Source organism: Equus asinus, chromosome 12 (genome assembly GCF_041296235.1).
Source record: "Equus asinus isolate D_3611 breed Donkey chromosome 12, EquAss-T2T_v2, whole genome shotgun sequence".
NCBI lineage: Eukaryota > Metazoa > Chordata > Mammalia > Perissodactyla > Equidae > Equus > Equus asinus.
The window spans coordinates 49,695,357-49,711,041 of NC_091801.1; the positions used below are offsets into that span (position 1 = coordinate 49,695,357).

The following is a 15,685-nucleotide window of genomic DNA, read 5'->3' on the forward strand; positions in this document are numbered from 1 at the left end:
TGACACATTTGTTCAATTCTGCCTTTTCACCAATAGTCCAGTTACTGAAATCTTTGGCCCCAACACAAGATCAAACTGAGCATGAGGCAACAGCCAAGGAAACAGCCTGCCACCCACATACACCTCCAGAAGCCCTCACTCTGGGAAGTGAGCCTAGTGGGCTAGTGGTGAGGTTGCTTTGAATGGGAGCTGGGAAGGCTGAGAACCTCGTCATTGGCCTTACTTAGGGTTGTAGGTAAGAGAGGGTTTACACAGGGTCACTAAAGGCTCCCACTGTCTTACACATCAAGTCTCTGCATTGTGCTTTCTATCCATTAACTCATTTTATAGACTCCTAGAATTTTAGAGCCCAAAAGGAACCTTCAAGATCATTTAGCTGACTCTCTCCTAGGCAGTGTGACATCTATACCACATCCTTGATAGGTGGTCAGCCAGCTCCTACTTGAATAGGGATATTCTGAAGTGTGAGATAGCTCATTACACCTTTGGATGCTTCCAGCTCTCAGAAAGTTATTTTATCTGTTAAACTGATGTTGACCTTCTTTTGACTTCTACCCATTGGCTGTAATTCTGCTCTCTAAATCAGTCTCATCCTTTCCTCCTCATTCAAACATCTCCTTCCTCACTGCAACTGTTCTTGGTAAAACAGTTTTACCTCTCAACGTCTTAATTCTCCCTCCAGGAGACACCACCAAATCTGTTAATAGTCTCCTTAAAATTGGCTCTCAGAAGTAAACATGTTCTGAACCACGTAAGTTGGAGATTGTACTGCGATAATTTCTTCTTATGACCTGGATGATATTTTTCTCTTAAAGCAATCTAGAACTACATTCATTTTTCAATATCTACATTACATTGCACGTATAGGACTAAAATCTTGGTTTGACTTACATGTATAACTGAAATTTTTAGATCATTGTTTTTCAAACTAGAGTCAAACCCAGGCTTCCCTATTCTTATGTAATTTATATATTTACTTGTGAAACATTTCAAGGTGAAGTAAGTGGAGCAGATATTGCTGAGCTCATTTCCTAGAGCAGAGGTTGGCAAACTATGGCCTGAGGACCAAATCAGGCCCACCACCTATTTTTGTACTGTCCACAAACATTTTTAAATGGTTGAAAAAATCCAAAAGAATAATAATATTGCATGACACATGAAAATTATATGAAATTCAAGTGTCTATAAATAAAGTTGAGTTGGAACACCGCCCTGTGAATTCCGTTATGTCTTGTCTGTGGCTGCATTGGTGCTACCAGAGCACAGTTGAGTCATTGCGACAGAGACCATATAGCCTGGAAAGCAGAAATAGTTACTAATCTGGTGCTTTACAGGAAAAATGTGCTAGCCTCTGCCCTAAAGGATAGAGAATTTCAAGGAGTCAAATAATTCTCCAGCTGCTTAGGAGCAGAACCTTGTCTGGGATCTGACCTCTAAATTCTGAGTTCTAAATTTTCTAAATACCTAATTAGATTGTTCTTTTTATCTTGGCACATAGGTAATATATTTCCAGTGGCTGGAATGAGCAGAAATGATTAGCCCTATCAATTCTAATCTGTTATTCACATATTTTACAAGGGACAATGTGGCGTCATGGAAAGAACATTGCCTCTGAGCTTAGGAAGCCCACGTTCTACTCCTGGGCTGCTACTGACCTATGTGAAGGCTTGGGTGACACCTTGACTTCTGGAATTCAGTTTCCTCAATTATAAAATGAGGATTTTGTATAAGATGATCTTTAGGATCCCTTCTGCACTAACATTCGGTTATTCTCTTGCAAAAACTTAGCATTGTGAGTGAGAAGTATCTGAGACCTCCTCATCTGTAAGTCCACCTCAGCCTAAACTGTCCTTCTTGCCAGATGGCAACATTTAGGTGGCCAGTTGACCGACTTCTAACTCTTGGCTTGGACTTCCGGTAGGAATTACACTCTGTTATTGCATAATCATGAGGCCCGAGGCCTGGGTCTCTTATTCTTATACATCTTGTAGTTCGAGTCCCGTTGAACTGATATGGGCGGCTTGGAGCCTCAGTGTTAATACATAGTAGGGACCTGGCTATTGTTATATGTAAAAGTAATAATTAACATTCACTCATACTTTGGCTAGGCACTGTACTAAGTGCTTTATACACATTATTTCATTGAATTCTCCCAAAATTCCCATGGGGAAGATGCTATAATTACATCCACTTTATAATGAGGAGACTGAAACTTCAAGAGATTGAGAAGCTTCTTCTAAGTCACACAGCTGGCAAGTGAGAGAGGCAGCTTTTGAACCTGGGCCTAGCTATGTTCCCATCACCTGCTTTTAGCTGTTGTGCCCTATCATCTAACTTTCTTAATTGTTGATCTACCAGGAATTAAGTCTTAATTCTTATTTTTTCCTTGCTGAGGAAGAGTCACCCTGAGCTAACAACTGTTGCCCATCCTCCTCTTTTTCTTTTTTTGCTTGAGGAAGATTTGCCCTGAGCTAAGATCTATGCCAGTCTTCTTCTATTTTGTATGTGGGTTGCTGCCACAGCATGGCTGATGAATGGTGTAGGTCTGCACCTGGGAACTGAACCCAAGAACTTGGGCTGCTGAAGCAGAGTGTGCTGAACTTAACCACTGGGCCATGGGGCCAGCCCCAGGAGTTCTTAATTCTTAAGCTACCAAGGAGGCATAAGAGACAGGCCCTCACTGTGAAGCTTTCTGGCCTTGACAAGCCTTTGTCTCATCCCTTGAAGCATGGGACTCGGATTGTGACGAGCCCAAATGAGTGCAGCCAGCAGAAGGGATCAGATCTGAGACCACTGCACATGCACGCCTAGCCTTGAGGAGCACCACCTTCACTGGTATCGGCACAGCCTCCACCAGGACTGTCTCTGACTAGTTCTTCACTCTCCCTGCTAGGCATAATCCTGTTAGTATTAAAGCATCTAATTGAGTGCTTGACAGCATCACTCACACATCCACCAACTGGAGGAGATAGCCCAGCCAAGGCACACCAGAGCCCCTCTTCTAGCAACTCCAAAGCCGGAGTGATGGTCAGACAAAGACTTGTTCATAAGTAGGGGAGATTTTTGGCCCAAAGTGCCAGCAAACCTGGATGCAATTAAAGAGAGAAACTAGAGAAAATTCGGATGAGGTGGGACAGGGAGCAATCATTAGCCACGTGCCTAAACGGCACAAAGAGAGGAACGCTTGTTTGTTCTTGCCTCCCTATCTCATGGTAAAGTGAGTATTTGGGGTAACTTCTGGTGCTGAATTTGGGAATCAACAGAGAGATCCTGTGTAAGTTTGTTTTGTAGGCAGGGGATACAACAGTTAGAGAAAGAGGGTTTTGGACAGCAGTTTTCAGCAGCAGGGCTCCTGTTGCACATTGGGATCACCTGAGGAGTTAAAATGCACTCACGTACAGGTACCATGCCCAGCAATTTTGATTTAAGTGGTGTGGGGTGCAGCTCAGGCAGAGGGACCCGCTTCAAGTCCCCAGGTGCTCCTGTTGCTCAGCAGTGTTGAAGAACCGCTGCTCTAGAGCCAGTCAGCCATGACTTGAATCTGGCCTCCACCTCACAAGCCCTGTAATTTAATATAACAACCTTTTAGACCCTCAGTTTCTTCATCTAAAATTAGGGGATAACACTACCTACGTGATAGTTATTATATGCATTATTATATAAAGTGTCCTGACACATGGAAGGTGCTTTTAAAAACATCACAGCTGTTTATTGTTAAGATTCCTTTTCAGGCCCTGAATAAATGATACTTAATTGAGAAATGGAAGAGGGAGAGGGAGGAAGAATGGAAAGAGCGAGTCAAAGAGAAAGAATCTTCTTCACAGCCCAGGCCTTTAACCAGGGACTCGTGAATGGCTCTTACAGGGAAGAGGGAAGGGCTTTAAACTGCTTGAAATAATATGTAAATTGATATGCAAATGTCATGCATGGTGAGAAATTCTTTTTCCATTACTTCTGGGGATCTGGTCTCCATCTCCATCTGACCTCTAGTTCCTAGAAAACCTTTCTGGCCTTGATCCTCTGTCCACACTGGTCCCCACTGAGGTACTGCCTCTTCCAGCCTCTTGTGAGGTCCCTTCAAGCCTAGCAGCTCTGTGGCCCCGGCGTTGGGGCACAGGGATCCTTGTGAGTTTGAGTGTCCCTGTGTCTGAAGGACAGTGGTTTCCCTGTAAGTTCCTGCCATCACCATGGGATGCTGCTTGGGACCCTCAGACCTCAATACTCTCCAAGAGTTTCTCTTATCCCCTTGGTTGTTCTCAAAGGCCCACCACTATGTCCCGTGGGACCACCTTGTAGAACCTTCTCAAAGGCTGAGGCTTTAGGAAAACAAAAGCTAGAAGAAGGCAAACGTTGGGCTGGGCAACCCTGTAGATTGGTTCCATACCAGCTTGGAGAGTCAGTTCCCCAAGGTGACTTCACGCATCAGGCTCTGAGTGACTCCAGCAGAGGGCCCTGCCTTTCCTCTTGCAGAAGGGAGGGTCCTGTAGATGCTGCTAGACCAAACCATGAGCTTGGTTACAGTGTTACTGAGAAAAAGAGGCGGTTCTGGATGCTCATCTTCTGTGGAAGCCAACACTTTGGCTAGAATTCAATACCCTTTAGGGAAGTTAGAGATTATTAGCCAATCACCAATGAGTGCATTTAACCAACATAATATTAAACCTAAATAAGTGTTCACTGTGTGTTCATCAGCAAAAAATAAAATTCATCTAGAATTCTGCACTACTTCTCTTAAAGGAGCAATTTCCCAGAGAACTAAGTGCTTTTCTTTAATAAGGTTCTCAGGGATGCTAAGCAAACCATGAAATGTGGGGTATACTGGGCTATGTTTTACCACATACGCAAGAGTATAAGGTGGTTACAAATATAGGGCAACTTCCCAAGGAGAGGATGAAAGCATAAATTAGAGCTTTTGGGCCAACTTGAATAGAGAAATCTTTATGGATAAAGCCAAAAGAATCAGTGATCTGCTGATACTTTAACTTAATTACCCATGCATTTAAAGAATAACATATCATTTAGAAATATCTGTCACATTTTATGAAACACTTTTACTCAAATTCTTCACAATTCATCTTTGACATCAGTGTCTTTCTCATAACTCAAGTTTTTTTATCTCACACCATTTATCAGGGTAATTCTTCTCTACTACCGTCAAAGTTGAGACACAGCACTTTTAAAATCTGTATATGTGGGATTGTCCTCAGAACTTTTATCCCAAGGCACAAATATTGATTCTCATAACATTGGAAATAGTTCCATAAGTGACTACCACAATGTTGCCTCTCTGTTTTTAATTAAACTTTTTATTTTGAGATAATTGTAGATGTACATGCAGTTGTAAGAAGCCTACCTGCTTTTTGATTGATATATTTTTATCTTTTACTGTTAAATATTGCATTTAAAAACCCACCCAGTAATAGTCAAATCTGTATCAGATATGCAAGAGAGGTTTTTAAAAATACTTAAGCAAATGAAAATCATTTTTACTATCCCTCAGAGTCACAGATTTTCATCAGTTTCTTACGTTAGTACCAGTTATTCTTGCTTGCATACCAGTTTGCCATTTTGCAAATTGGAAGATTTAAACTTAAAACTTTTAAAACTGAGCTTTACTTCCTTTTATAAATTTAACCTATATGTACCTTTCTGTTGTCTTTTATTTCTGTTTCTCTTTGGGATCCTCTTCCCACTGCCTGAAGTACTTTGTTTAGCATTTCTTTTTTTACGGAAACTTTGGCAAAGAGTTCCCTCATATTGTTTGTTGTTTGTTTGTTGGTAATGTTTGTATTTGCAATCACTTTTGTAGAATATTTTTGCTAGGTATCAAATTCCAGGTTGGCAGTTACTTTCTTTCAGTTTTAGTTTCCATTATTTCTGTTGAAAAGTCAGCTGACTGCCTTACTGCTGCTCCTTTAAATGTAATCTATCTATCTTTCTTTCCTTCTCTCTTGTTTTGGGGGTAGGCTGCTTTTAAAATTTTCTTTCTCTTATGTTTTCAGAATTTTTATTATGATGTTTCTACATGTGGGTTTTTTTTTTTTTTTTTGGTATTTCTTTCCTGCTTGGTATTTTATAGCACTTATTGAATCTGTGGGTTGATGTCTTTCATCAGTTTTAGAACATTCTCGGCTGTTACCTCTTCAAATATTGCTTCTTCTCTGTTCTCTCTCTGCATTCCTTTGAGACTCTAAATGTGTATTAGAACTTTTTTTTGTGACCTTATGTTTTTTATGTTTTTCTTCTGAAATGTCCATCCTCTTTGCTCACCATGCTTCAGCCTGGATAGTTTCTACTGACTTAACTTTCAAATTCTCTCTTCTGCTGTGTCCAATTTACTCTTAAACTCATCTGTTGAGATCCTAATTTCAGTTATTGCACTTTTTAGTTCTAGGATTTCCACTTGATTGATTTTTGTATTTTAATAGATTTCAGTTCTATATGTCTTGTCATTTATTTTCATGAACACAATAATCATGGTTATTTTTAAGTTCAAATCTGATAGCTCAAATAACTTGCTATAAGGGTATTGTCTGTGGGTCTGTTTCTATTGTCTATTTTTATCTTTATCCTGTTTATTAGTATATTTGATAAACATTGATTGAATGATGAATAATGATAATAAAATTATGGAGGCTCTGGATGACCATATTTTTCTCTTATGAAGGCTTTTCCTATGCTCTGGTGTGCAGCCTAAGTGAGTGCAGATCACCATAACCGAGTCAGGGACAGAACTGACCCAAAGCTGGGTTTCAGTTTGTATTAGCCTCAGACTACCTCTGCTTCATCCTAACTCCTAGAATGTAGCTCTGAGGAACTTTCCAAGGGCTTTCTTCCTTGGTGGGACCTGAAATCTGATTTTTGTCTCCTTAGCATGGGGAGACTGCCAAAATACCCTCTGTGATTTTCAAGGTCTTTCTACTTAATTTTTTAGTCTCTTATCCATTAGCTTAAGAACTTCGCAAATATCTCAGAAGGTATACTGCAAAGTGTCTGCTTTGTTTCTCTGCTTCCCTACTCTCTGGAAATTTGATCATAAGTCCTGGATACCTTTGCAGTTCTAAACACCAATTTCTGTTTCTCTAACACTATGAGATTGCTGAAAGCCGTGCAAAATTCTTTGCCTTTAATATATACCTCTGCTGGGATTATCATCCTCTACTCCCAGTCAAGAAATGGCAAACGCTTTTAGGGGAAAAGTGGCTCATTGATTATCAGCTCACCTCTCTCAAGTTCTCTTCTTTGAGGTCTCAGCACCTCAAGTTCTGACTGACTCATCAGCAGTCTCCAATACCTTCAATAAGATAGTTGAAAAGTTTCACATTGTTCTTGGCTGGAACATTGGTTTGCCACAAGCTACAACATCTTAGGCAGAAACAGAAATATCTGTGTTTCTTCTTAAAATAATATTTCTGAGTCCTACTGACCTAGTCATTATTACTTGCAATTTTTGAGCTCGTAACTATAGTAATTGTGACTAAGTGTATGTGAGTTTTGTTTGCTTGTTGGTTGGTTGGGTTTTTTTTGTTTGTTTGTTTTTGTTTTTTACTAATTCTGTCAAATGAATTCTATCAATATCCAAAACTAGCATTAATTAAACTCTTTTCAGGATGGGTTCTTTCCCAAAGAATAATTTGCTGTTGAAAATAAATTAATTGAGATCCCACTCCATAATGTGAGAGACTTTGTGAGGACTTGAATGCAAGAGGAACTCCCCTTTCCTGAAGGTAACATTGGGAAGGAACCTCAGTTTATTTAGGGCATACGTAGACCATAAGCAGTTGTGAAGCTGTGTCTCCCTGGTGCCTGCAACTCCTGTCTTGTGCAGTTCGGGCTGCAGGTAGAGCACGACACTGCTCTTCCCAGGTACAGCCAGAGACCCGGGCTTCAGACCTGAATACTTTTCCAATGTTTTCTGGACGCTTAGCACTCCTTTGTTTATACCTCAGGGACTTGCTTTGCCTGTGATTGACCCCACAAGGTTAACAGCTTACTGTGCTTCTGAACCTGGAGTCACTCCACGTATTTCACACATTGTGCCAGTGAGATGGAGCTTGATGTCAGAGAAAACACCTTCTCCTTGTTCTCATGTCCTTTTGTGGTACAATCCAATATAATTGGACAGGGCATCAGGAGACCTAAAATTTGTGCTGTTTTCATTTGTCAAATGAGGCGGTCATATCTGCCCCTCTTTTCTTGCCTTGCTTTGAAAATAAATGAAACAGTTGAATTCAGACCGCACAAACTTATTGACTCCTACTGGGATTATAGATTTGAAAGTGTAAAAACATTCTTGTACTCCTGAGAGAATTATAATTTATCCAAGATGTTATTTTAGTGGCAAAGTGTCATGGCTCAGAACGAGGTACTATCAAAAGTCAACAAAAGTAGAAAAATATAAATAAATCTTGCCTGGTGAGAAAAAGAAAATCACTGGTTTAGGAACCCTCACACAGCATGAGAGTGTCTGGTGATGTTACAGGCTGTTTATCCATTATTAACCTACTGGTCACTGACGGCTGGAATGGATTTTTAATCTTCTGTTCCCAAGGTCATGGTCACCTCAGTTCCAAGGCATGACAGAATAATATAACCTACTTTTATGATTTAAAAAAAAGTGAGGGGAAGACAGAGGGAACAGTGCTCTAAAAACTTATTATCACCTTCAGCTGGGACTTGAGTCTTTCCTCTAGTTTTTTCTATAGTGTGACTTACTAGGGAATAAAATAGGATGCTGACTCTTAATATCATTTCTCATATCCTAACTCATCATCATCTCAGATTTATTGAATACCTTTATCATGGGGTTGTCCCTCAAAGCTGGGGTCTCTGAAAACAGCCTGTTTCACTTATTAGCTGTCTTGCCTTCTGAAAGACACTTAACGCGCTGAGCCTTAGTTTGATCATCAGTGAAACAGGGATAAGATTGGTCCTTGGCCTAGCTGGCTCACAGAGTATTCATAAGACTCAATCAACCAAGAAGATGAAAAGCACTTTGTAAAATGTGAACTCTTATTCAGGGTGATAGACATAATTTTGGACCACCTAGAGTATGAGATGGTAAATTAAAGCATTGCTGGTTTAATAATTTAAACTACTAGAATTAATAGAAATACTTTTTGGACTGTTCACAGTTTTGTACCATGTGCTCTTTCTACCACTGGACCTGCCATTAGCTCAACTTGAAAATTGATGAATAACTTCTTCATGACAATGATGCCAATGGGGAGTTAGCTTTCAAGCAGGATTTTGGTATTATCTTGGAAACTTGGGATTAATGGCAACCTCTCCTGCTGGAAGCTTTTCCAACTTTAGTTCTTAAACTGGACCTGTGTGGTAGTTTGGACTATTTGCTATCTGATGGTAATGGAAACTATGACCTCTTTCAAACCGTCTGCCTCATTTACTCTTCCCCATATCTCTCTTCCTCAAATCTCTCTGACTTTAATAACCATCATCATCATCATCGTCATCTGTATCTAACACTTCAATAGTTCTTGCAATGTATCAGGCAACTTTATGGTGCTCTACATATGTTGAATTTGTTTAATTCTCTCAACAACTTCCTGTTAAAAACAAGAAGACTGAGGCTTAGGGCACTTGAGGAACTTGACCTGGAGCTAGCAAATTATAAGGCAGAGGTTTAAACCAAGGTAGTCTGGACCCAGAGCTCAGTCTTAACAGTTCTGTCTGTCACTGCTTCCTGTGCCTGGTTCCAGGAATCTCCTAAGAGGTTAAAAATTTCTTAAAACCTGGGGCCAGCCCGGTGGCGCAGCGGTTAAGTTTACACATTCTGCTTCTGTGGCCCAGGGTTCACTGGTTCGGATCCTGGGTGCAGACCTGCGCACCGCTTGTCAAGCCATGCTGTGGTAGGCATCCTACCTATAAAGTAGAGGAAGACGGGCACAGATGTTAGCTCAGGGCCAGTCTTCCTCAGCAAAAAAGAGGAGGATTGGCAGCAGATGTTAGCTCAGGCCTAATCTTCCTCAAAAAAAAAAACAAGGAAAAAAATATAAAAAAATTTCTGAAAACCTGCATTTATTCTCTTGAGGGCTTAAATAATAGTAAGACATGACTTACAACTATGTACTGGGGCTTTGGGGAGGAAAAAAAAAGAGGAAGATTGGCAATAGATGTTAGCTTAGGGCGAATCTTTCCTCCCTCCAAAAAAAAAAAAAACAAACAGAGAGAGACGATGGAGATGTCTCTCCACCTTGAATATCCCTTTCTCAGAAAAAAAAAAACAGTAAGACTCCGGGAGCATTTTCTCGGTGTTTTAGTCATTTTGGGTTGCTATAAGAGAATACCATAAACCAGGTGGCTTAACCAACAGAAATTTACTTCTCACAGTTGTGGAGGCTGGAAGTCTGAGATAAAGGGTGCCAGTAGGGTTGATGTCTGGTGAGGACCCTCTTCTGGCTTGCAGGCAGCCGTCTTCTTGCTGTGTCCTCAGATGGCAGAAAGAGAAAGGGCTTCCCTTCCTTGTAAGGACACTAATCCCATCATGGGCGCTCCACTCTCATGGCCTAATTACCTCTCAAAGGCTCCTACCTCCAGTACCATCCTACTAAGAGTTAGAGTTTCAACATATAAATTTGGGGGAACACAAACATGCAGTCCGTAACACTCAGCATCAATGACTTCTCTTCAGTGACAGTCTATTCCAATTTCCATTCCTCTCGAACAGTCTTCCCCTTCCTTAAAGTGCCCAGAAAGGACAGGGACTTTGGGAGGAAATGCAGAACCACCAGTTGGGTGGCCCAGTTGGGGACATTTGGGGCCTCAGGAAGTGGGACTGAAACCCTCTCCCAAAGGGAAGTAAAGGCTGGACAGCTGAGGTCTGGATCTCCAGGGAACTTCCACCACTGCAGCCTCATCTGCTCCAACCTGATGGAGCCGTAGAACAGCAGTGAGTCAGGGCAGCCTCAGAACAGAACCAGCCAGGCAGGTCTCCACCATTTCCATAGGTCCCTGCTGTGCCCTCGGGGAGCTGGCAAGAGAGGGCAGGACACCCAGGCCCTAGCTAGATGGGAGGGGCTGATGTAACTTGGGGACCACACAGGCACCAGGGCTCACTCCTGCTACCCCAGCCCTGATCTTCTGAGCAGGAAGATCGGTTAGCTGCAGGATAGAGTGGGTAAAACCCAAAAGTCTCTTTTTGGTGGATCCATATCCAGCAACAGGAAGTGGTTCTTAGGTCCACACCCTAAAGAGACTAGTGTGTGTGTTCTGCCTCAGACAGGGATGACTTGAGACTTGTAAGGGGGAAAAAAGGGGTTGATGAGTAGATCCAGTTGTGGAGAACGAGGGATGATATAAACAAAGGAAAAAGATAGGACCTGACACGTATGTGAACCTTTGTTTTGGTACCCTGCATGCTTTACTTAACAATTCCTGCTCATCTTTTCTAGCAGCAGTGTCCTTGTTAAACGGATGTTCAGGCCCATGGAAGAGGAGTTTGGTCCAGCACCTTCTAAGCAGATGAAAGAAGAAGGGATGAAGCGAGGTATCTCTCCCGTTGGGGTACTCCACTGGCGATGCTGAAGTAACCCCTCCTCCCATCAAGAGTTGGGGGGGGGGGCATTTCACCAAGAAGACCCCTGTGGTTCAGGGTGGCTGCGAGATTTTTTATTGACACAGGAAATCCACAGTCTTCTCCTTTGCTTTAAACCCTGTCCTTTTAATCATCTTAAGCAAACGTTTATTCTTTCTGGGCACTGGTTCTTTCCTTTGCCTTGGGAGAAATGTAATGAATATACTGACTCATCCAGCAGTGAGATAAAAGATGAAAAAGGAACACTTGCTGTGTATGTGATAATAGCATCTCATAAGCACCTGCAGTTGAGAGTTAATTGTACATTAGATGAAAATTATTAATCTCACACAAGTAAATGAACCTGTTTTCTGTGACATCACAACTTACTCATTTTCTCCCAGTCAAGGGTCTTATTCCACTTCACCAAGAAAGTAAGAAATGAAGCACGAGTGTGTTGTGTCTTGCTTAGCATTTAAGATGCTGTACACGATTAGCTGCTCTTCCTCAGAGTAAGAGGAAGGCGACGAAGGTGGCAGTTTCCCCCCGTATCCTGCTGTAGCCAACACCAGGAGCTTCCAGACACCTTCAGCTTAGGCAGCACTGGACTTTTAATGAGTCAGGTTACCATATTAAATATATCTGCCATCTGCACAGCCTTCAGTTTTTTGTTATTGAGAAATTTTATTTTTTTCCTATTTGTTAAAATGGGATTTGCATAATGGTCAAGAGCATCCCCTGTGTAGCCTGCCTCAGCTGTGTGGAGTTGTATGCCATTGGGCAGGTTGCCTGCTCCTTAGAGTCCTCATTTATAAAACAGGCATGACACTTCCCTCACAGAGCCACTGCAGGGATTGATGAGTTAATGTATGTGAAACACTTCACTCGGGCGCCTCGCACGCAGCAAGCACGTGTGTTTGCTATCATAACTATTGTTTTTACTACCAGGCCTGGATCTAGTTAAGGTATATTAATTGTGAATAGGTAATTTAGTGTTTCAAAATGGAAAGAACAGAAATACCTGGGTAGTATTAATTGTATTAGCAACATTGAAACGTGTAAAAGATTTTCCGACTTCACAGGCTCACCATCATTTTTAAATACTCGAGTGCATTTTGAGGTCCATTCCTGCGTGCCTTTTATATCTCAAACTTTGCAGTGAGTGCAAGGTTAGATGGAATCAAGAATCACAAAGGCAAAAGTAAGCGTAGCTTGCATCCATATGTAGTGCATGCTGGCTGGCCCGAAGTTTGTGCTTTTCATATTATTTTGAGATGGTGAAGCCAGCGCTCAAATTGCCACTAGGGATTGTATTAGGCTGTGATGAAAAGCAAGGCTGTGGCCTTTGAAACATCTAAATCATAGACACATGAGGGCGCTGCAACCTACCAGCAATAGAGAAAATGTTCTGCCAGGAGTGGCTTTTCTTGGGAAAGGCACAGTAGAGTTACCAAGCCCCTCGCCAGGAGCTCCCACTCTGAGCTGGTCTTTGACAAGCACAAGGAATCAGGGTCCATGACAGTTCCCATTGTTTATCTGTTTGACGATCTCCAGAAAAGAAAATGACCATAATTATCACCAATGCCATTATTCCTTGTTTTGCCTTTGCAGCCACTTCTCAGCGTGGCTCCGTGGGAGTCACTTTGAGCTGCTCCCTGTGGCTGTCTGCCTTTGTCTGCACAATGTCTGGGATGTGTGATGGTTGTTATTGCTGGAGCGATGATTACGAGTGCTCTGCCACAGACACACAGTTAATGAAAGCTGACTCCCTGGGCAAGCCGTGGGGGTGTGCTATAAGCCCAGCAAGGAGCGTGGCTGTCAACAAGCCCAGCAGGAAAATGGTGGCACTGCCCTGAGGGTGTCTCTCCCACAGCCTATCAACATGCCCCCAGATCACCTTTAACCCTTTCCAGCAACACCTGCAACGAGAGAAGCAACCATACTATTTCAAAGACAATGATTTTAAAAGAAGAGATTTGTAAATCCAATGGAAGCAGTACTCATTTTAATAGAACATGATTAGGGGTTTTCTTAGGTTCAGCCTGCTGGAAATTTTATTTTTCTCTTGGGGGCTCCTGGAAGAAGTTATAGAATGTTCATCATAACAGCCACCAGTGGGATTTTTCTTTTGTTTTGTTTACTGTAATTTTCCTCATCTAGTTGTAACTGCAGTCCTGTGGTCTCATGATTTCTTGTTGTACTGCTAACTTGGAGCCCTCTCATAATGCCATTAAGTCACTAGATCATTTCAGCTGAATTGAAGGCTATAAAATATTCCTTCCACATGACTAGATTTGGAAATCTTTGGAGACACATCAATCTATTTGTTTAATTGGCATTTTATTTTTATACTTGGTAAAGAGAAGAAACTCTGCAATACTTTTTTTATCATACACAAACTGAACGTCTGCTGGCTGCAGAAAATGCAGGCAGAACCCATGTGCACCCCTGTAGACTTTGCCTTTATACGGTAGGCGGCTTTAATGAAGTCCTTGGGGATGGGAGGAGGGGGAGAAGGGATGAGAGGGTTAGTTAGAGCTGATTGCATTTCCTAGCTCCAACTTCATTCTTCAGGTTGCTGGAGACTGTAGCTCAGTTGGTATCAGACTGTCGTCGGGATCCAGGCTCAGCTGGGTTTTTGACCTTTGCATTCTTCCTATAGCGGCCGGGTGCATGGGGCTTTGGCCTTGGCTCTCTTCCTTTCCTCTGAAGGAAGACCCAGAAGCCACATTACTGGGAAAAGGAGAGAAGGGCAGTCAGCTCACTGGTCCTGGAGGGTCGCCTCTGAATGGCAACTCCCAGTTCTTTCTGGGAGCTAAGCCCCAAGAGGACAATGGTGGGATATCTTTGCCTCTCTGAGGCTCACTTTGCACATCTCTGATGATATCTGGGGTTCCTACCATCTCTCGTGTTCTGTGGATTGTCAAATTGAGAATATTATGTTACCAAGAAATGAACAGAGAGCTGCATTCACCTTCACTGAGGGCACTAGAACCAGGACAGTCACTTCATTAGAACATCCACTGATTGAGGAATGGGTGCTTGCTGTGCGCCAGGCACCCTGCTAAGCATCCCACATGGATGGTATTTCATTTAACCTTCACAGTGACTGGATGAATCAGATATTATTATTATCCCTGTTTTGCAGAGAAAACCAAGGCTTGGAGAGGTTAAGTGGCCAGGGCCCCACAGCAGGCTGAACTGGGGTCAAAGCCAGACCTGTTATATTCCAGATCCTAAGCTTCTCCCTCAGCTTGCCTCTGACACACACCATCTCCCTCCCAGGCCTTTGCACATGTTGGTCTGCCTGCCTGGAGTTTGCCCTCCCTGTCCTCTCTTTCTCCCGGCCCTCTCCACCTCTTTTGCCTGCAATGACACCTACACATCCTTCATAACTCAGATCTTTCCTTCAAGGTAACCTGGGAGCCCTACCCTCCTCACCCCCCTGAAAAGCTCAGACCCCTATAAGCACTCTCTCGTGTCTTTTTCCTTCATAACTCTTATAATTCCGTCTAGTTGTCTGCTTGTTTGAAGAATGCCTGCCTCTCTAAGTGGACTGTGAACTCCTTAAGGGCAGGCTGTGTCTTAACTCATTGCTGCAACCCTAGCTCCTAGCACACAGCCTGGACCTAGGGGCCCAGATGGGTATTCAGTAATATTTGTTGAATGATCAAATAAATAAGTAGAAAACCAAAGTCACAGAAAGAAATGCCTTTGTAATAGATCGTGTGCCCACCTTGAGAAATTTAAATGTAAACAATGTGTGAAAGCATCTTATAGCCTGTTAGCTGCTACCCAGTTGTCCGTTTGTCTCGTAGAACCTCTCCTCAACAGTCCCTAGCAGCAGCTTGTCTATGAGGGTGCCTCCTCACCTTGTAGGATGTTGTCTGGGTCAGGGGTCCAAGACTTAGCAGATAATGTCAGTCTCCAACACCTGTGTGACAGGAAGGAGTCTCCTGTGGCAACTGTGTGGGCTCCTCAGTCACGGCTTCCCCCCGCCTTCTCTTTCAGTGCTTTTGTACGTGAGGAAGGAGACTGACGATGTGTTTGATGCTTTGATGTTGAAATCTCCCACGGTGAAGGGCCTGATGGAAGCGGTAAGCAAGAACCCCTTTCAACCTCCAGGAAACCTGTTCTCATTCTCCTGAGCGG

The 15,685-nt window shown here is 42.5% G+C and overlaps 1 protein-coding gene across 4 annotated transcripts in view; it reads left to right on the forward strand.

The window, feature by feature from the left end:
* GRHL2 (grainyhead like transcription factor 2) overlaps positions 1-15,685 on the forward strand; it is a 159,287-nt gene that overhangs the window by 128,567 nt on the left and 15,035 nt on the right. For 3 of the 4 annotated variants that reach the window (XM_014829530.3, XM_014829409.3, XM_044743876.2), the window contains exons 13-14: positions 11,412-11,506; positions 15,545-15,630. In XM_014829530.3, coding sequence (XP_014685016.1) covers positions 11,412-11,506; positions 15,545-15,630 — 181 coding nt within the window. The remainder of the gene's footprint in view (positions 1-11,411; positions 11,507-15,544; positions 15,631-15,685) is intronic. The other variant, XM_014829468.3, reaches the window with a different exon arrangement.